The sequence below is a fragment of the Gadus chalcogrammus genome, chromosome 18 (assembly GCF_026213295.1).
Source record: "Gadus chalcogrammus isolate NIFS_2021 chromosome 18, NIFS_Gcha_1.0, whole genome shotgun sequence".
Taxonomy (NCBI): domain Eukaryota; kingdom Metazoa; phylum Chordata; class Actinopteri; order Gadiformes; family Gadidae; genus Gadus; species Gadus chalcogrammus.
This window is the reverse complement of record NC_079429.1, coordinates 4,527,481-4,547,409: the sequence shown is the minus strand read 5'-3', so window position 1 is coordinate 4,547,409 and position 19,929 is coordinate 4,527,481. Positions and strand designations below refer to the sequence as shown.

General features: G+C 51.1%; 1 protein-coding gene across 4 annotated transcripts; it reads left to right on the top strand.

Annotated features, from left to right (window-relative positions):
• The first annotated feature begins 1,776 nt into the window (after nucleotides 1-1,776).
• On the top strand, nucleotides 1,777-19,324 carry entpd1 (ectonucleoside triphosphate diphosphohydrolase 1). Of its 4 annotated transcripts, none has more exons than XM_056577498.1 (10): nucleotides 1,777-1,973; nucleotides 8,067-8,194; nucleotides 9,165-9,282; nucleotides 10,886-11,036; nucleotides 12,742-12,901; nucleotides 13,652-13,855; nucleotides 15,067-15,324; nucleotides 16,793-16,906; nucleotides 17,206-17,343; nucleotides 19,102-19,324. In XM_056577498.1, exons 1-10 carry the CDS (start codon nucleotides 1,958-1,960, stop codon nucleotides 19,309-19,311), a joined length of 1,497 nt encoding a protein of 498 aa, XP_056433473.1. In that variant the 5' UTR covers nucleotides 1,777-1,957; the 3' UTR covers nucleotides 19,312-19,324. The 4 variants fall into 4 exon arrangements, with proteins under 4 accessions (XP_056433473.1, XP_056433475.1, XP_056433474.1 ...); XM_056577500.1 differs by lacking the exon at nucleotides 1,777-1,973 and adding an exon at nucleotides 2,055-2,634; XM_056577499.1 differs by lacking the exon at nucleotides 1,777-1,973 and adding an exon at nucleotides 6,702-6,761.
• Nucleotides 19,325-19,929: the final 605 nt, after the last annotated feature.

Genomic DNA, 19,929 nt, shown 5'->3' with positions numbered 1-19,929 from the left:
AATGGATCGACTGGCCGCGGGCCATAAGCCCATTAAGTAGCCCTTTCATAGTTCTGTATGACTGTGTGAGAAAGTTGATTTGCTCATAACCCAATTGTTTCACATTTTCTCGGACTTCCTATTGTTAGCCTCCGAGCTGTTGCTCGGCGCGAAGTCAAACAAAAGTGGAAGGAGAGTGTTTTCCGAAAACCTCAGGCAGGCGCGCTTGAGCAAGATTCCTGATCATGCTTATTCTAGATACACTCCAAGTGTGTTGGGATGAAGGCATCTCATGAAACAACAGTTCTTAAGCCCTTGGGGGCGACCGCACAGCTAAAAGTGGAACACAGGAACATGTTTGCAGACGTTGTATGTAAGAGGTTCCATTTGTCTTTCATTAGTACGTTTCAAGTTCAACATTGTTTTGGACATGCTAAATTAATGTGGTGCTTTGTGGTTCTGGGAAGGAACCGCCTCCACTCAGGTGGGTCAGAGCTTTTAGGGGGACCCCTGTCCCAAATGACCAAGGAAATCCCCCACAATGCACCATAGGGGGGACAGCCTCAGGCGTGCTGTTACGTACGCTTTCTGTTGATGGTTGAGCGGGTTTGTAACGCCAGTCCATGGTGTAGCGTTAAGCACATGTTAATGTCTAACATGGACATCTGACCCTCGCAGGGCTTGCAACTCGCATGAAAAACTAAAAACAGGAAACCCTTTGTATTTCAGCCTCGATGAAAGTGTGTAAAAGTCATGTGCACACATGCACTCGGGCATACACACACACACACACACACACACACACACACATACACGCCCCCCAGCTCAAATTGGTTGTGGTCCAACGTCAGCCTGATAAAAACAAAAATATTGAAAACCTGCGCTTTTACTTTGAAACCTGTTCACCGCACAGTGCACCTGATTTTAGGCTCTTCTTTGAAGGAAAGAAAAGTACAATCTCAGGAGGGAGTAAGGGGGACTTGTTGAGGGAGGATGCTGGCTGGCATTAAGGGAGCTCTGGGGATTCAGTGGCATGCATGTGTTGCCTCGTCTGTTCCTCGTTCAGCCTCTCCAGATCTGGGAGGATCTTTCATGTGTGACCCACTTTCAGAAGACACAGAGAGATGGCGACAGGCAGAGAGAATAACAGGGAGAGACAGAGAGAGAGAGAGAGAGAGAGAGAGAGAGAGAGAGAGAGAGAGAGATGGGAGGGAGAGAAGGATGGCCGAGAGAATAACAGGGAGAGATGGAGGGACAGACAGAGAGAGAGGGATGGCAGAGAGAAAAACGGGGAGAGACGGAGGGACAGAGAGAGAGGGGGAGAGAGATTAAGAGAGAGACTGAGGGACAGCGAGAGAGAGAGGGGGAGAGGGAGAGAAGGAGATGGGTTTGGGGAGTGAGAATAAGAGGGAGAGATTGAGGGACAGAGAGACAGAGAAGGGGACTGGGGGAGAGAGAATAAGAGTGAGAGAGAGAGAGAGATGAGAAGGGAGGAGAGAGGGATGGCAGAGAGAGGAAAAAAATAGAAAATTAGAGCAAAAGAGGGTGATGGGGGGGGTTGTGGGGGGTGAGAGATTGAAGAGAGAGAGAGAGAGAGAGTATGGACGTAAACAGAATGGCAGGCTTGAGGCGCCTGGAAAGGAGAAGAGAAGAGGGGAGGGGGAGTGAAGTGAGAGGAAGGGAGGGGAGGGGGAGAGTAGTGGGAGGGGGGGAGGGGGGAGTATAGTGGGAGGAGGGAAGGCGTGCTTCTCCTAATAAAGGAGAGGGGAGCACATGAGAAAGGAGGTGGTGAGAACATTAGACCAGAGTAGACAGCTATAGGAGAACCAGGGGACAGTGTGAGGGAGCCATAGAGAGAGAGACAGAGACAGAGACAGAGAGAGAGAGAGAGAGCGAGAGAGATAGAGAGAGACAGAGAGAGACAGAGAGAGAGTGAGAGAATAGGAAGAGCATTGTGTCCTGGCTGAGAGAGTTACCCATGTCTGAACAAAGAGGTAGGTGTACTGCAATGACTGGCACGCACACGCACGTACATGCACGCGCACTACACACACAACACACACATGTACACACATAGTTGCAACAGATGGCTTACAGGAAACCAATTTCATGCAACATACTCATAAAGATTGTGTATCTGCATTTTATGTGTGTCGGTGTGTGTGTGTGTGGGTTGGTGTAATTGACTTGTTGTAAATGCGGGTGTGTGAGAGAGGGTTTGTGTGTGTGTGTGTGTTGGTGTGTGTTAGACTTGGTGTTCTTGTGTGTGTGTGTGTGTGCGTACCCTCACCTTTGGCCCGCTCTGTGAGGGTCCTCCAGCGGGGGTCTGGGCTGGCCTAAGCAGGTGTGCGTCCTTGTTTTACCACTCGCCCTTCTACAGTGTTTCACACAGTCCGTTTCCCAGAGAGAGGAACCGTTGAAATAGTGCAGAGTAATGAATTGAAGTGGTCATTTCCACGCAGTGCTGTGAGATAACGAAAGTACAGCTCTCAAGAAGGGGGAGGTGATTGCTAAGAACATAACGACATCAAGTGCGCGAGTCACCAGGCGTTTGTTTTGAAATTTTAAATGCTTGAGCTATTAGATAATGACTCACTTCGGAAATGTTAGTCTGGTTGGCGCATGGCCATCGTGAGTAAGGAGTCTGAGTATCCTGTGAGTAATCCTGTTGACTGCACACCTCTCTTCACCTGGAGCTTAGTCCTCGGGTAACTCAGCATCCTGCTTCTCAGGTGACGGCTCACAGCCTCACCAGCTAGGAGGGGGGGGGTTTGGAGAGCAGGAAAACAAACAGATATTGGAAAGTTGTCAGAACGCATTAAGGTCGGGCTTTTGGCTTTTGTCATTCGTTCTGCTGAACGTTCACGCCTTGGCAGCATCTCTCTCCATCATGTGTGTTCTCTCTCTGTCTCTCTCTCTCTCCCTCTGTCTTTCTCTGTCTCTCTCTCTCTTCCTCTGTCTCTCTCTCCCTCTGTCTTTCTCTGTCTCTGTCTCTCTCCCTCTTTGTCTTTGTCTTCGTCTCTCTGTCTCTCTTGGTCTCTCTGTCTGTCTCGCTCTGTCTCTTTAACTCTATGTCTCCCTCTCTCTCTCTCCTCTCTCTTTATGTCTCTCTCTATCTGTCTCTCTCTGTATGTAGACAAACGTCCAACAGAGAACCACATTTGTCTTATAAACAGTCGTGACGGCCAGGGGGCAAAAGAGGTTCTGAAAACCAAACGAGGAACTTTCAGTTTCCTCTTCCACTTCTTGGGGACTGGGTGAAGCAGAAGCCTGTCTGTCTGTCTCTCTGTTTGGTGATGACCATAATAAGCCTGTCTGTCTGTCTGTCTGTCTGGTGACCATGAGAAGCCTGTCTGTCTGTCTCTCTCTCTGGTGACCATGAGAAGCCTGTCTGTCTGTCTCTCTCTCTCGTGACCATGAGAAGCCTGTCTGTCTGTCTCTCTCTCTGGTGACCATGAGAAGCTGTCTGTCTGTCTCTCTCTCTGGTGACCATGAGAAGCCTGTCTGTCTGTCTCTCTCTCTGGTGACATGAGAAGCCTGTCTGTCTGTCACTCTCTCTGGTGACCATGAGAAGCCGTCTGTCTGTCTCTCTCTCTGGTGACCATGAGAAGCTGTCTGTCTGTCTCTCTCTGGTGACCATGAGAAGCTGTCTGTCTGTCTCTCTCTGGTGACCATGAGAAGCCTGTCTGTCTCTCTCTCTGGTGACCATGAGAAGCTGTCTGTCTGTCTCTCTCTGGTGACCATGAGAAGCTGTCTGTCTGTCTCTCTCTGGTGACCATGAGAAGCCTGTCTGTCTGTCTCTCTCTGGTGACCATGAGAAGCTGTCTGTCTGTGTTGGGAGCAGGGCAGAGCAAACAGCAGGGCTGGAAGCACCTCCAGGGTACAGAGCACCAGGGCCTCTATGGTACACAGGAAGCAGAGACAATGCGGTCTGAGCCCAGCCTTTCAGGGGGCCGCGGTAGACGGGGTGATCCACTGATGATCTTCCACTGAGTCAAACCGAGACAGACGCGGTGTGCCTTGAGGTGGGGAGAAAGGTCAGGGCATCGGTAGGGGTAAAGGTGGGGGAGGCTTCGGGCTAGAGTTGGTGTGGGGGTGGGGACTAACCGGGCCAGAGACACGTTCATTAACCGTTCATTTTTTGTGACTGGCGTCGCTTTGGTTTAATTAAAAGCGTGGCACGTATCAGAGCCACTGGCACTTTGGGCCAGCGACTCCTGAATCAACCCTCCCACCACAGCCAGCCACACACACACACACACACACACACACACACACACACACACACACACACACACACACACACACACACACACGGTGTGAGAGGCGAACCCAATCAGCCCCTACCTTCCCAATAAGGCCTTTGTTGTCACTAGGAACTCCGCTCTCTGTTCTCTAAGTTAATGCCTCTCCCACGCCTCTACCCCCCCGGGCGACATCACCCTTCGGCTGAATGTCAATGGCAACACGCTGTGTGTGTGTGTGCAGCAGCGTGCCCGTGTGGGTGTGTGTGTGTGTGTGCACGTGTGTACATTTGTGTAGCTGCACTTGCAGGCCTGTGCATTTTATGTGTGCATGCTCGTTTGTGTGTGTGTGTGTGTGTGTGTGTGTGTGTATATGCCTATGTTTGGGCGAGCGTGTGTGTGTCTGTGTGTGCCTGTGTTTGCATGCGTTTGCCCAGAGCAACCCTTGGAGGAATGCAGGAACGCATAACTGACGTCATAGGACACATAGTAACGGTGTGTGTGTTGACTGCGGCCCTACATGTCCCTGCAGTGCGGGCCCCCGGGGTCCGCTCCCTGTGTGGCGCGAGCCGCGACTCATCTCTGCTGACTTAACGCGTCCCTGTAATTAAAAGGAGCGGCGGCGGCGCCTCGAGCTCAGCGCCGCCGCCGCAATCAGATCGAGATGTGTCGAGGCGATTACTCGCGCCTCGGACTGCGGAGACTTCTAACCGCGAAAAAAGGTAAACAACAGGATTGTTCCATGACAGATGTTTACCTCCAGATGTGAGTTTTTGGGGAAAGACCTGACTCAAGAGGTGTTGAATGGTTTGGCGCGTACGGAGGTTGGGCTGGGACCTGCCTGCCGGCGGGTGCGCGTGGACGGGTTGCGGGCGGGACGCGTCCCGTCTTGTCGGTGGGGCGGGCGAGCTGTGTGATGTGCGATCACACGTTGACGACGCCGGGGCTGAACCGCGGAGCTGACGGCGGCCAACCCCCGCCTGGTTCACAGTACGCTCAGAAGGGGATTTCAGAGAATGGTGCCACAAAACCAGCCGACCGAAGTGGCTTTCAAATGACGTAAATGTCACCACGGCACGAAAAGGTAACGTGACATCTTTCCAGGGAGTGAACACCGCGTCATCGAGGCCGTCTCATGACCGTAAAGCCGCTGCGGACCTGACAGAGTGCATGTTCGCAGGATGCGTGTGGTCATGGTTTGAGTGACACAGGTTCCACAGAGACAGGAAGCTCAGGGTTGGCGCTGAGAAACAACCAGCGTGAAAGCATGCTCGAACAATGACAGGATATTTATCCAGGACTGCTCGTAACGTAGCGGGTGAGATGACTCAGGCGCGTTCCACGCGGAGGCAGACTTTGAGGCGGTGTTTGGAAGCTGATAAGTAGCCGACGGTAGACACAAAGGTGGCCGACTGTAGACAGAATCCATGCTAATGCTACTATGCGTCCCATCACTGTTTGAATTGTTCTAAACGCTGTGTGTGCGCGTGTGTGTGCGTGTGGCAGCGGGGGGGTGGGCAATGCAAGACAAAACTGTGAATAGTAGAAGCATATTTACAGGTAGGTCACACACACGTACACATACACACGCGTACTTTGTGTACGCACACACGCACGCACACACACACAGACCCAGTCCTGGGGGAAACTGGGGATTCCAAACTGTCACAGGGATGACATCACAAGACAGGGAGTCCCTGCTTCCTCTCCCAGCTGCACATCCCACACACAGAGAGGGAGGGACAAAGACGAGGGGAGGGAGACGAAACGAGAGGGAGAAGGAGAGGGAGGGAGGGAGGGAGAGAGAGACAAAGAAAGAGAGTGAGGGACAGAGAGGAAGTGGGCTTGGGTGGGAAAGGACTGTAACATTAGTTTTCCGAAACAGCCAACAAACTCCTAAATGGCCCGCGCGCACACACACACACACACAAATACGCACACACACGCACGCACACACTTGAACACTTGAACTGTGTCTCCATAGCGACCAATCTGTGTGCTGCACCAGAACAGGAGGAAACGCACAACTCAGTGCCACACACACACACACACACACACACACACACACACACACACACACACACACACACACACACACACCGTGTCCTACTCCCCTATCGGTGCCGTCTCGACACAGCAGAATCTGCTTCTCTTTACCCCCCCCCAGTATTTTCCGTTCTCTTTTCCTCTCCTCTCGTTCGCCCTTTCCTCTGTGTTTTGGATCCCCGGCCGGCGACTCTCACCCCTTCCTAACCTCTCCCTTCTCGTGCGCCCCCTGCACTCGCTCGCTCTCTTTTCTGCTTCGCCGTGTCGCGCGTGCTTCCGCTGCACTCTGCTAGCTCTCTCTCTCTCTCTCTCTCTCTCTCTCTCTTAATCTCTGTCTCTCTCCCTGTAGCTCGCTCCCGCTCCCTCTCTCTTTCTCTATTTTGTTCTCTCCCTCTAACTCTCCCTCTAACTATTTCTCTGCCGCTCTCTCTCTCTCCCTAGCTCTCCCTAACTCTCTCTCTCTCTCTCAGTTGTGGACTTCAGACAACAGAGGTAAGTGTTCCCTTTGGTTGGATCCACTTTCTATTTGCTGCTTTTTCTACACTCGTCTTTTCTAGGTCTCCCCTCACGTGTGTGTGTGTGTGTGTGTGTGTGTGTGTGTGTGTGTGTGTGTGTGTGTGTGTGTGTGTGTGTGTGTGTGTGGGTGTGTGTGTGTGTGTGTGTGTGGTGTGTGTGTGTATGGGGGGGGGGGGTTGTTTTTTTAGGAGAAGAATAGCAGAGCAGGCAGCAGAGTCTGTTGTCTCTGCTTTGGTCTGACTCCAGAATTCTGTTCACTCACTCACTGTGTGTGTGTGTGTGTGTGTGTGTGTGTGTGTGTGTGTGTGTGTGTGTATACACTGAAACCAGAATATATATCTCTGTTTACTCCTCTCTGTTGGCAATGATTGATGAAGCAGCCCCGTTTCTAGTGAAGTCACTCCCACATTTAAACTGAGAGACGGTCAAATGTAAGTGTGTGTGTGTGTGTGTGTGTGTGTGTGTGTGTGTGTGTGTGTGTGTGTGTGTGTGTGTGTGTGTGTGTGTGTGTGTGTGTGTGTGTGTGTGTGTGTGTGTGTGCGTGCACTGTCTTGCTGCACTACATCCTTTTTTAGTCCTTTTTGTACAGCAGAAGAAATGCCGGCTCTCATCCAAAGTGACTTTACTCTAGAGTCTGTTCGTTCCGCGTGTGCGTGTGTGTCTGTGTCTGTGTGTGTCTGTGTATTTGTATGTACTTGTACTTTTTTGTCTGTGTATTTTTGTGTGCGGGGGGGTAAGTATTTGTGTGTGTGTATTTGTGTGCATTTGCGTGCGTGCGTGTGTTTGGGAGGGGTATGTATGTGTGTGTTCAGGACAGTGTGTGTTCAAGTGCTTGCTGGCTTTTTAAAAACCCAAATTGTAAACGTGGATGAATAAGTACACATAGCTAATGGAACGGAAACCCAAACAGAGCTTCAGCATCCACACACACGACAACTAATCCACGGACCTCATCCGTCTCCACGGCGACGGCCCACAATAACGCCGTCGTAAAAAAGCACAATGTCGCTAATGGAGCTGAGGTGGGAGGTTCCAGCTGCGGCGCAGGTGTTGTCGTGTTGTTGTGGTCGTGCTCTGTGTGTTATCAGACTTGCGGTCGTCAAGGGGGGGAGACGCGGCAACCATGACGGAGAAAGAGCAGCGGTCTCATGTCATCAACATCTGGCTGTTTAAAACTGGCTAACCCCCTCTCCCCCTTCCTCCCCCTCCCCCACTCTCCCTCCCTCCCTCCCTCCCTTCATCTCACCCACTCCTTCCTGTCTGGCCCCCCTGTCCCTCCAGAGATGAAAGAGGCGAGTCCGGGCTACAGAACTGTGACCATCTTCGTCGCCGGGATCGCCGTCATCGCGCTCGTTGCCCTGGTGACCGTGGGAGTGTTGCAAAACAAGCCCCTCCCCCAGAAGTACAAGGTACAGTGGGCTGGGTCGGCCGTGCACGGCGGGGGGGTCGGGGGGTTGGGGCTGGGGGGGGGCCACGCTTGTTGTTTGAGCGGAGCACACAGAAACGTCCCGGTGTCGGTAAACACTCTGTGTGGAGCCGCGACGCCATGCAGAGTGAGGCGTTTGAGTGTCCGAGTGGGAGGCTGATCGTCTCTTAGAGTCGGCACACACACTCCAATTATGGTAAACAGGGCCGTCACACACACACACACACAGGCTCCACGGTGACGGACGATAAGGCGAGCTCCTACTTTCGGTTTGAACACACTGAGAAGAGAGGGGATTCTGTTAGACGAGAGGCCGGCCACCACACCCATCTAGGGCTTAAGGCCCTGAGCAGACTCACTGGGAGGGTGTGAAACGTAACCCTGGAAGAGTGAGCAGAGAGAGTGAGAATGAGGCGGAAAAAAACAACAGATCTTCCTTTGGTTCACACCTGCAACTCCTCTGGGCTTTAATCCTGCGCTGTTTCAAGCTAGATATTCCAGTGTCAGCATCACACCCACACACACATCAACACACACACCCACACGCACACAAACCAAAATGGACACACACACTCCCTCAAACACACACCCACCCATACCCAAACGCACACTCACACACACACCCACACCCACACCCATACCCACACGCACACACACGCAATCACACAAACACATGGCTACACACACACACACACACACCCACACTCACACCCATACCAACACGCACACAGACACACACACTCCCACCCACACCCACACGCTCACACCAATACATACATACAGTACATACATACCTACATACCCATACTCCTTCAAGCACACCCACATCCATACCCACAGGCAATCAGGCAAACACACACACACACACACACACACACACACACACACACACACACACACACACTGCCCCCTCCTCAAACACACAGCACTGAAGTGCAGCTCTTCTCCCCCAGTATGGCATAGTGATGGACGCAGGCTCCTCCCACACGGCGCTCTACATCTACCAATGGCCGGCGGAGAAGGACAACAACACCGGCCGCGTCACGCAGACCGACTCCTGCAGGGTTGACGGTACGCAGCGCTCACCTTTCACCTTCCACTGTGCACCCATCATTGATCACAGAACACTGATCACCGATCAACGCACACCGATAATCACGCTGCACCGATCAACGATCACGGCGCACCAATCACCCAATCCCCAATCACCACATAGTGATCAACAATCAGGGTGAAGCGATCGCTGATCATCGATCACTGATCCCCAATCGGCACACCCGTCACCGATCAAGGTGCACCGATCACTCGTCCACAATCAGCACATACTGATCAACGACCACCGTTCCCCGCACTCTGGTCAGTGATCACCGATCACCGCTCTCTGATCACTGATCCCCACTCCGATCAAATCTCCAGGAACACCGTGTTTTTTTCAGGAAATTATTTGGCTCATTTGCTTCAGTCTTTCTTGCAGCATCTTTCAAAATTTTGTATTGGATTTTTCAACGGCCGTGTTTATTGAACACACAAACGAAAGATAACCGTCCACGTATGATTCAGGGGCTCGGAGATTAACTACAACTGAAACTCATCCAAAGGGAAGACGTGAAGCAGGCAGAAACCCAAAGGAATTCAGCCGGGATCAAAGAGTTCAATAAAAATGTTTTATATGAGATAGAGAGGGAGAGAGGGAGGGAGAGAGGGAGAGTGAGATTCTAAATGAGGGAAGAGGACTCCCAGTTCGCTGTTAAACCACACTTTTACCGACCCTTTCATCAGCATAAACCCTGACCCCACGCCCCCTATTTTTTTTTATCTTGTGACCTTTAAAGATAGAAGTGAGCTTCAACAGTTTCAAAGGTGGGACAGCATTTCAAAACAAAGTCTGCGTTTGCCTTTTGCTCCCAGCTAAGAGAACCCATTTCCCCGCCAGCCGGTTCAAGTGACTGAACAAATGCAGAGCAGGGTGACGCCTGTGTGTTGGTGTGTGCGTGGGGAGGCTTTTACTTTGAAACTGGGGGATCCAACTCTTAGCGGGTGGCTTTTACTTTGTGAACCTGGGAGATCCACCTCTGACGGAAGTGGGTATTTATTTATGGGTCGCACCAAATTCCCTATCCTCCATTTCAAACAACCTCCTATCCCGAGGCAACGATCCCGCCGAGTCCAGCTCAAATAAACCCAGAAGTAGCTCAGAGCAGCTCCTTAATCAGAGTTCATCTGTTTCCACGACTCCCAAGGCGGATGGCGTAAAAATCAACATCATCCCCGGGGTTACCGTCAGCTGTATTGTGTGCCGGACTTTGACCGATAACGAAACAAAGCTGAATATTTCTGGGGGTATTCCGGAGAACTTAAAACAGGCAAACATCTGCTTATCATCAGATCCCCGGGGTCTATGCGGGAAGGGGGAGGGCAAGTGTTCATTACGTCACCGCAGCTTTGATCCTCGATGTGTACCAGACCTCTCCCCCCTGAACTCCCCCCCCCCCCCCCCCCCCCCCCCAGGATCTCCCCCCAGGCCTCCCCTCAGACCTCCCTCCCCCAAGACCTCTCTCCCCGACCGCCCTCCCCCCCCCCGACCCCTCTCCCCTCTCCCCCCCCCCCCCCCCCGGTGCTTGTCTACCCACCGTCTCCCAGCATGCCTTTCTGTGCTGTCTCCTGGCGGCTGCAGGTCCGGGTATCTCCAGCTACGCCTCCAACCCGCGGGGGGCAGCGGAGTCCCTGGGAGAGTGCATGCTGAAGGCCAGGCAGGCCGTCCCAAGCAGCCGGCACGGGGAGACCCCTCTGTACCTCGGGGCCACGGCCGGGATGAGGCTGCTCAAGTAGGGAGACGCACGCGCGCGCGCACACACACCCACGTAGACGCACACGCACGCACATACACACCCACGTAGACGCAGACGCACGCGCACACGCACGCACACACACTCACGCAAACGGCACACACATATACACACACATACACAAAAACATGCAGCCACACACAGACACACACCAACGCACACACAAATACACACTGAGACACACACGCACACACGCCGACGCACACACACGCTAAGCCAATCAGAGCCGTGCTGAGCCGTGCTGATTGCAGCAAACAAGTTAAAATTGGTAACCGAGTAAACTTGTAAACCTTTTAACGTCGTCATTCAGTCCATTTCCGACAGCAGGGTTTTGATTGCTTCATTCTCCTCGTGCTCCTCCATTGTTTTAACGAGGCGGAGCGTGCTGCCCATCTTACGTCAACTGGAACTCCCTTCCCCAGGAGATAAACTCTCCCAGCAGTTTTACATTTCTGGAGAAAGGTACCGAGGCCGGAGAGAAGAGACGCGATGTTTCCCCGGCCTCTCTGAGACGGGGACAGTCCCCTGCGGCTCGGACTGGAGTGCAATCGGTGCCGATAATGGACTGACCTCATAAAGTCAAAACCCCACAGGTTTCCTGTAGACAGGAAGTCGAGCATCACACTGAGTGAGAGGCAGGATGCTGGTCATAGAGATGTCGATTTTTAGATGCTTCGGAATCTTCCACTTCCCGAGGGGATATTTTTGGCTGGTTCTGTTCAAGACCTCATCAAAAATGCATAAATGAGTCCTGTTTCCTGTTTCAAAGCGAGCTGCGGTCTTGGCCGAGCCAGGGCCCTTTGACCTGACACTGAGCAATTGCATCTGGGGCAGATAGTCAGGTTTGATGAAAGGGCAAAGTTCTGCTCTCCTCTAGTAAACTCTGCGTCGAGTGCAGTAAGATGCAGAGCAGCTGGTGAGAGCTGCGACTACTGGACGAGTTAGAGAGAGAAACATTAGTGCAACATCAGTCGGCGGTCGGACTGAAACCACACTGAAGGAAACCAAACTGACCACCATAGAACTGCACAAAGCACACTGACTGCCAACACACAGACATAGACGCACAGACAGGGGTTTATGTTCTGGGCTTCCAGATGATTGGTCCATAGTTGGACTGGGTGACAGTACGTTGACTGTTGACTGGTTCTGTGGGATGCTGCCCCTGCTTATCTTTGTGTTTGGCCCTGCTTGTGTTTCTGTTTGCCCCTGGGATGAAACACCAGGCTAGCTCACAGGCAATCAAATCTCAGCCCGGTCCGTTAAAAGAGAACAAGGAGGTTATTTATGTGTTTGTGTCTGAATAGGCATTCATTATCCTGACCATTCCTGTATTGATCAGGATGTGACTATAAATCTATCTGGCTAATGGTTATGTGTGTGTGTGTGTGTGTGTGTGTGTGTGTGTGTGCGTGTGCGTGTGCGCTTGTGTGGGTTTCTGTGTGTGCGTGTTTGTGTGGGCTTGCGTGTGTATCTGGGAGTATACTTGTGCGCTTTTGTGTGCATGCATGTTTTTCTGTGTGTATGTTTGTGTATGCATGTGTGTGATTCTGTGTGTGTGTGAGTGTTATTGCGCGCATGTGTGTGTGTGTGTTTGGGAGCATATTTGTGGGCGTGTGTGTTTGTATGCATGTTTTTCTCTGTGTGTGTGTGTGTGTGTGTGTGTGTGTGTGGTTCTCCGCAGCATTGAGAACGCGTCGGCCTCTGACGCTGTGTTCCAGGCGGTGGAGGCGGCCCTCCACAGCGCCCCGTTCTCCTTCCGGGGGGCGCGCATCCTCAGCGGGCAGGAAGAGGGCGCCTTCGGCTGGGTGACCGTCAACTACCTGGACGACCGCCTCACACAGGTCCGGAACACAGCCTGAGTGGGTGTCCTTTAAGGACCTCAAACTCACCCCGAGTGTGTTTGTGTGTGTGTGTGTGTGTGTGTGTGTGTGTGGTGTTTGTGGGGTGTGTGTGTGTGTGTGTGTGTGTGTGTGTGTGTGTGTGTGTGTGTGTGTGTGTGTGTGTGTGTGTGTGTGTGCGTCCATTAAGGTCCTCAAACACAGCCTGAGTGGGTGTCCTTTAAGGACCTCAAACTCACCCCGAGTTTGTGTGTGTGTGTGTTTCCATTAAGGTCCTCAAACACGCCCTTAGTGTCTGTGTGTGTGTGTGTGTGTGTGTGTCCTTTAAGGCCTCAAACACCCTTAATCGGTGTGTCCCTTAAGGTCCTCAAACACCCTTAGTGTGTGTTTCCCTTAAGGTCCTCAACCACAACCTGAGTGTCTTTCCATTAATGTCCTCAAACCCACCCTTAGTGTTTGTGTGTGTGTGTGTGTGTCCATTAAGCTCCTCAAACACCCCCTTAGTGTGTGTCCATTAAAATCCACAATAGCTACCCTTAGGATGTGTGTGTAAGTGTGTTTGTGTCTGTGTGTGGGCGTGCAGGTGTGTGTTTGCGTGCAGGTGTCTGTGTGTGCGTGTGCCTGCAGGTGTGTGTGCGTTCGGGTGTGCCTGTGTGTGTGTGTGTGTGTGCAGTGCAGTTGCGTTTATGTGCGTGTGTGTGTGTGTGTGTGGCGCCTCCCTGCTCACCTGCCCCCCTGCCCCCGGCCCCCCAGGGCCAGGAGACCACCGGTGCACTGGATCTGGGCGGGGCCTCCACGCAGATCAGCTTCGTCTCCGCCCGCTTCGACGGAACCGAGTCGCCCGACAACCTGATGACCTTCCGTCTCTACGGCAACGACTACAACCTGTACACACACAGCTACCTGTGCTACGGCAAGGACCAGGCGCTGCGGAAGATGCTGGCGCTCCAGACCGCGGTGAGCGACTCAGTGGAACCCCCCCCCCCCCCCCCAGCCTGCAGGGGGCACTAGAGGGTGTAGCAGTTAGAAGGGCTGTAGCCACCCGTTAGCTATTAGTGAGCGAAATCTGTTAACTGATTGGCTCTGGGATCACAATGTTATCTAGCTCCAACACATGTCTGTTCTGCTCTGTTCTCTCTTAAAGTTGTGGATCCTGACTTTAATGGGCGGGGGCGGCGGCGGGGGGGGGGGGGGGGTTACTCAGTGGTACTGGAGGTAGAGCAGGTTGGAACAGGAAGGCTGTTCCCCGGCTCCTCCTAGCGGAGTGCCGAGGTGTCCCTGAGCAAGAAGCCTCACACTGACTGCTCCAGACGAGCTGGCTGTGGCCTTGCAGGGCTGACCCCGCCGCTGCTCTATGAATGGGTGAATGAATGAGTGGGTGTATGAATAGGTGAATGAGTGAGTGTATGAATGGGTGAATGAATGAGTGGGTGTATGAATAGGTGAATGAGTGGGTGTATGAATGGGTGAATGAATGAGTGTGTGTATGAATAGGTGAATGAGTGGGTGTATGAATAGGTGTATGAATGGGTGAATGAATGAGTGGGTGTATGAATAGGTGTATGAATAGGTGAATGAGTGGGTGAATGAGTGGGTGTATGAATAGGTGAATGAGTGGGTGTATGAATGGGTGAATGAGTGGGTGTATGAATGGGTGAATGTTAGGCACACATTTAAATGCTTTTAAATGCAGTCCTCTTCCCATTCAACCTCAGACCTAAATGGACAGCAGGATGTAAGAAGCTCAGATTAAGCTGAAGGTCATTCAATACGAGGCAGGCAGGCCCCTGGAGGGCCGACCCTCACGCTGATGTAGAGAGTTGTTCACAGCCACCGGCTGCATCCCACTTAACTTCAATCAAATGACCCTTTCTCCTTTGCTTTCTTATCTGTGTGTGCGTGTGGTGTGTGTGTGTGTGTTTCTCTCTGTCTCTGTTTCTGTCTCTCTGCCTCTGTGTGTGTGTGTGTGTCTCTCTCTCTCTCTCTCTCTCTCTCTCTCTCTCCTCTCTCTCTCTCTCTCGTCTCTCTCCTCTCTCTCTCTCTTCTCCTCTCTCTCTCTCTCTCTCTCTCTCTCTCCCCCCCTATCCCTCTCTCTCCCCCCCCCTATCTCTCTCTCTCTCTCTCTCTCTCTCTCTCTCCCTCTCCCTCTCTCTATCTCTCTCTCTCAGTCGGGACCAACGAGTCTGTCCGACCCGTGTTTCCATCCGGGCTACATCAGGACGAGGGACTACTCTGAGCTCTACGCCTCCCCCTGCGTCGCCCGCAGCAAACCCCAAGCGTCTCCGAGGAACTTCACCCTCAAGGGGACGGGAGACTTCGACTCGTGCCGGACGGCCGTCAAAAAGATCTTTGACTTCTCCAAGTGCAATTTCAGCCGCTGCTCCTTCAACGGGGTCTTCCAGCCCGAGTTGCAGGGGTCTTTCGGGGTGAGCGGGCGCCATTTTGTTCCTATGATCCCCCTCAATAACAATAATACTAATAATAATAATTGATCCGTTTTTTATAGCGCTTTTATAAATACTCAAAGACGTTTTTCAACTAAGAAAGGAAACCATACAGACAGTACAGACAATCAAACAAAAGGGGAAAAAAATAAACAACACAACAACAATAGGCAACGCATTAAGAGAGCGGGAGAGAGTAGAAGATGGCGGAGGATGATTTGTTAAAGGTTGTAGGTGGTCCTGAAGAGAACAGAGAGAACAGAGTGTATCAGACTTTCGGAAGGCCAGAGGGAGGGAGTTCCAGAGGGTAGGGGCGGCGATGGCGAAGGCTCTGTCCCCCAGGGTGCGATACTTGGTCTTGGTGATGGAGGTGAGAAGGTTGGCATCAGCGGAGTGTAGGCGGCGAGTGAGGGAGGGGCGATGGAGGAGATCGGTTCTGTACGAGGGTGCAAAGTTGTTTAGCGCTTTGTAGGTGGTGAGGAGAATCTTGGAATTAATGCGTGATTTATTGACGCCAATGAAGTTGACGGAGGATGGGAGTAATGTGTTCTTCTGAGGGGGAGTCAAGTAAGCAGTCGGGCAGCAGAGTTTTGTACATATTGCAATTTTTGAAGAATAGTGGAGGGGAGGCCATACAGAATGCTATTGCAATAGTCGAGTCTGCAAGAGATGAAGGCGTGGATTAGTGTTTCGGCAGCAGAGGATGAAAGGGGGGGTCGAAGGCGTGCAATGTGGCGGAGGTGGAAGAAAGACGTTTTTCTGACGCTGTTTATGTGTGACGTGAAGGAGAGCGTGGGGTCCATGATGATGCCGAGGTTTCTGACCAGAGGGGAGGGAGTGACAGAGTGACCGTCGACGCAAAGTGAGAAGTTCTGGGAGGTGGGGATGATGGTTTTTTGGGCTAACGATGATAATTTCAGTTTTATTGCCGTTGAGTTTGAGGAAGTTGTGGTCCATCCAGGTTTTGATGTTTTGGTGAGAGTGGATAGGATGGCATCAAAAACTTGTTGATCCGTTTTCGTGTTGGGCCTCTAAGCGCCCGTTTTACTGGTTGTATCTCTCTGTATTTATAACTCTTGTATATTTATAACGATATTGTCTCAATGGGAGTGGTGTGCAGTTCCCCTATTAAATTTATTGTTTTCAATCTGTCCTGGAATTTGAACCCGTCACCGGGTCACACTTAGTCACGATGAACGGACACACAGCCACGACATGTCAAGGTTATGAGGACAACAAGAAGTGTGATTTCGCTATTGTCAGGGGCAAACAAACAAACTGGCATCTGCAGTGAAATACCCTTGCACAACAGTTGGCTTCCGCATTAATAAGCGGCGGTTGGATTTAAAGTTGATTTATGTTAATCCTAGTGGTTAGGCTTTTCTGTTGATCTATGTTTCTCCGTGTCATCCCCCTCATCTCGTTTGCTTTGGCCTGGATCTCTGAGCAGGCCTTCTCAGCCTACTACTTTGTGTTGGACTTCCTGAACCTGACCGACACCTCGGCCCCCATGGAGACCATCAAAGATAAACTCAGAGAGTACTGCGCCACGCCCTGGGCCGATGTAGGTGAACCTTCAGAGAGAAGATCAGCAGCCATGCTGGTCTTCCTGTATTCATCGTTGTTAGAGCAGTGCGTGTAGGTGTGTGTGTGTGTGTGCGGGTGTGAGTGTTTTTCTAGTCTATGAGCACGTTTGCATGCTTGTGGGTGTATGTTTGCGTGTGCATGTGTGTGTATGCGTGTGTGTGCATGTGTGTGGTTGTGTTAATTTGTGTGTTTGAGTGTTAGTTTATGTGTGTGTCTGTGTTAATTTGTGTGTGTTAATTTATGTGTGTGTGTGCACGTGCATGTGTGTGTGAACAGATGCAGAGGCAGCATCCCAGCACCAAGGTGAAATACTTGGCTGAGTACTGCTTCAGCGGCACATACATCCTCACCCTGCTGACCGAAGGCTACAACTTCACCGCCGACACCTTCAAGGAAATCACCATCATCAGGAAGGTGGGGGGGTTCTCCTTCCTCCTCCCTCTTCCTCCCTTCTCCCCCCTCTGTCCTTCTTTCCCCTCCCTCCTCCTTCCTTCCTCCTCCCTGTGCCGGGAACAGAAACACCTTTTTCCTCCTCCAAGGCCAGAACAAACGTCTGGGCCTCCTGCTGCCCTTGATTACCGCTGCGTCCAACGCGGGCGTATTTCGGCTTGTTGTTCTGTACTTAGCATTAGTACCTAGCATCGTGTAGCATCTTATCCTTGCTATCTTTGTTGTTGTACGTCCTGGCACTTAATGTTCGCACTTATTGGGCCCTATCTTGCATCCAGCGCAATTTACTTTCTACACCGACGCATGTGTCGTTGCTAGTTTGCAACTTGCGCAGAGCGTTCTTTTCCCTCCACAGGCACGTGCCGCTAAATTAGGGAATGATCTTGCGCGCCAGGGGCGGTCAGTGAAAGGAGGAGGTGTGTTCTGGCGCAAACGATCCCTGGTGCTATTTTGCAGTTTCAGAAAACATTTCTGCCACAAACCAGGAAATACCTGCTTTAAAGTCAGTGGCGCGTTGTTCAGATGCTATTTTAACACAGACATCGTGTACAAGCCCAGAACTTTTAGGATTGATGAGTATTTGATCCTGAAAAAACATTGTTTTACCGTGAATGAGAAAAAAAAAGAATGAATGAATGCAGGCGCGCGTGTGTGTAAAATAATTAATGAATGCAGCGTGCGTGTGTGCATCCATCTGTTTAAGCACACGCAAACTAAACACGTAACGCATAATACAGTCCATGGCAATGTATATTAACGGGGCATATTAGCAACACAAGTCGATAACGATAATGCATACAATACTGGTAAGAAACACTTTTGTTAATGTATTGCATATATCATTAAATAGAACCACAGTTACCGCATATCATATGTGTGTTAAGTTTTCTTTGGCGAAATTTATTTGAGGACTCAGAATTGCAGAATTGTAGTTTAAAATTCACGTGGTCATGCATGTGTCTCATCGGGAGACTGCAAACGCGCTGTCAAAATATTAACTCATCAGATTAAAATGCGCTCATGGCTCTTAAAGGGGATGGGAGATAGCACTCTCATTGGTTTATTGGACGTTAGGCCTAAACCACACCTACGGGTAATTAGGTTTCTTCAGGGCAACCCTTTTTAGATTTGTGTCGGGAGCTTGAGTCATTTATCCTCCGGTATAATAGCAACATAGCCATAGAACCGCCCACAAAGCTACTTGCGTTTGGTGCTTCTCACTTGCATCTGAAACGCAAGTGAGAGCCCTATTTTGTTAAAATAGGAACCATTGTATGTTGTACGTGCTTGTAAGGCTGCCTGATTATGGAAAAAATCATAATCACAATTTCTTTTTATTCAGAGGATTACTTTTGGGTTTGAAAACATGATGTATTTATTCAGCATGTCTCTCCCAAAAAACACTTTGTAACTGAGAACTTTGAAATTTCGCCTTAAAAAAATACACAATATGGTCAAAAAGAAAATATTCAAATCTAAAATAGTGTACAGATATGTATCCAGCTATTCTTTCTTACTTTTCTTTCTTAAATCGAAAATTTAATTATCTTAGTTTTGTGATGGTTTTCACGCTACAATCAAAATCGCGATCAAAATTCAATTAATCGCCCAGCCCTACGTCCTTGCACTTAAAAAATAGCACTCAGTAACAGAGAAGCATCTTATCCTAGCTATCCTTGTTGTGGTCTGAACTCCCAACATGGCGGCCGTGTGTCCCCTCAGATCAAAGGCAGCGACGCGGGCTGGACGCTGGGCTACATGCTGAACCTGACCAACATGATCCCGGCCGAGGCCCCCGACGCCCCCCCGCTGCCCCACGCCGGCTACGTGTCCATCATGGTGCTCACGGGCCTGTTGCTGGGGGTCCTTCTCCTCTTCATCACCTACACCCTCAGCAAGACGCAGTGCTCCAACCCGCACAAGATCGTATGAGCTGAGGCCTGTAGATAGGGGGGGGGGGGGGGGGGGAGGTGTGTGTGTGTGAGTGAGAGAGTAAGTGTGTGTGTTTGTATGGGTAAGTTTGTATTTGTGTGTGTGTGTGTGTGTGTGGGGGGGGGGGGGTTAAGTGTGTGTGTGTGTGTGTGTGTGTGTGTGTGTGTGTGTGTGTGTGTGTGTGTGTGTGGGTAGGTGTGCGTGCGTGCGGGCGGGTACATGACTGAGTGAATAAATCTGTGTGTGCTAGCATGCGTGAGTGTGTGTGTGTGTGCGTGTGCGTCAGTGAGTAAATCACAGATAATCATCGTCATCACAGATAAAAACTGACGTGTAAATCAGTGATGACGTGTGTGTGTGTGTGTGTGTGTGTGTGTGTGTGTGTGTGTGTGTGTGTGTGTGTGTGTGTGTGTGTGTGTGTGTGTGTGTGTGTGTGTGTGTGTGTGAATGAGTTAATGACAGATAATCATGTCATCACAGATAAAAACTGATGTTTATAGGGTTAGTAAGAAGTAGGGTTACTAACCCTCGTTTTAGAGTTTGTCTCAGCTGCAGGGTCAAAGTGCATGCTCACCTTTACCGCAAAACCTTAATCGGTCCGTTTGAACACATAGGTCT

Bases quoted from the DNA above. Each gene is read 5' to 3' on its own strand.
- entpd1 (XM_056577498.1), top strand. The intron at 9,283-10,885 runs GTACGCAGCGCT...TGGCGGCTGCAG, and splicing joins CGACTCCTGCAGGGTTGACG to GTCCGGGTATCTCCAGCTAC. The intron at 16,907-17,205 runs GTAGGTGAACCT...GTGTGTGAACAG, and splicing joins GCGCCACGCCCTGGGCCGAT to ATGCAGAGGCAGCATCCCAG.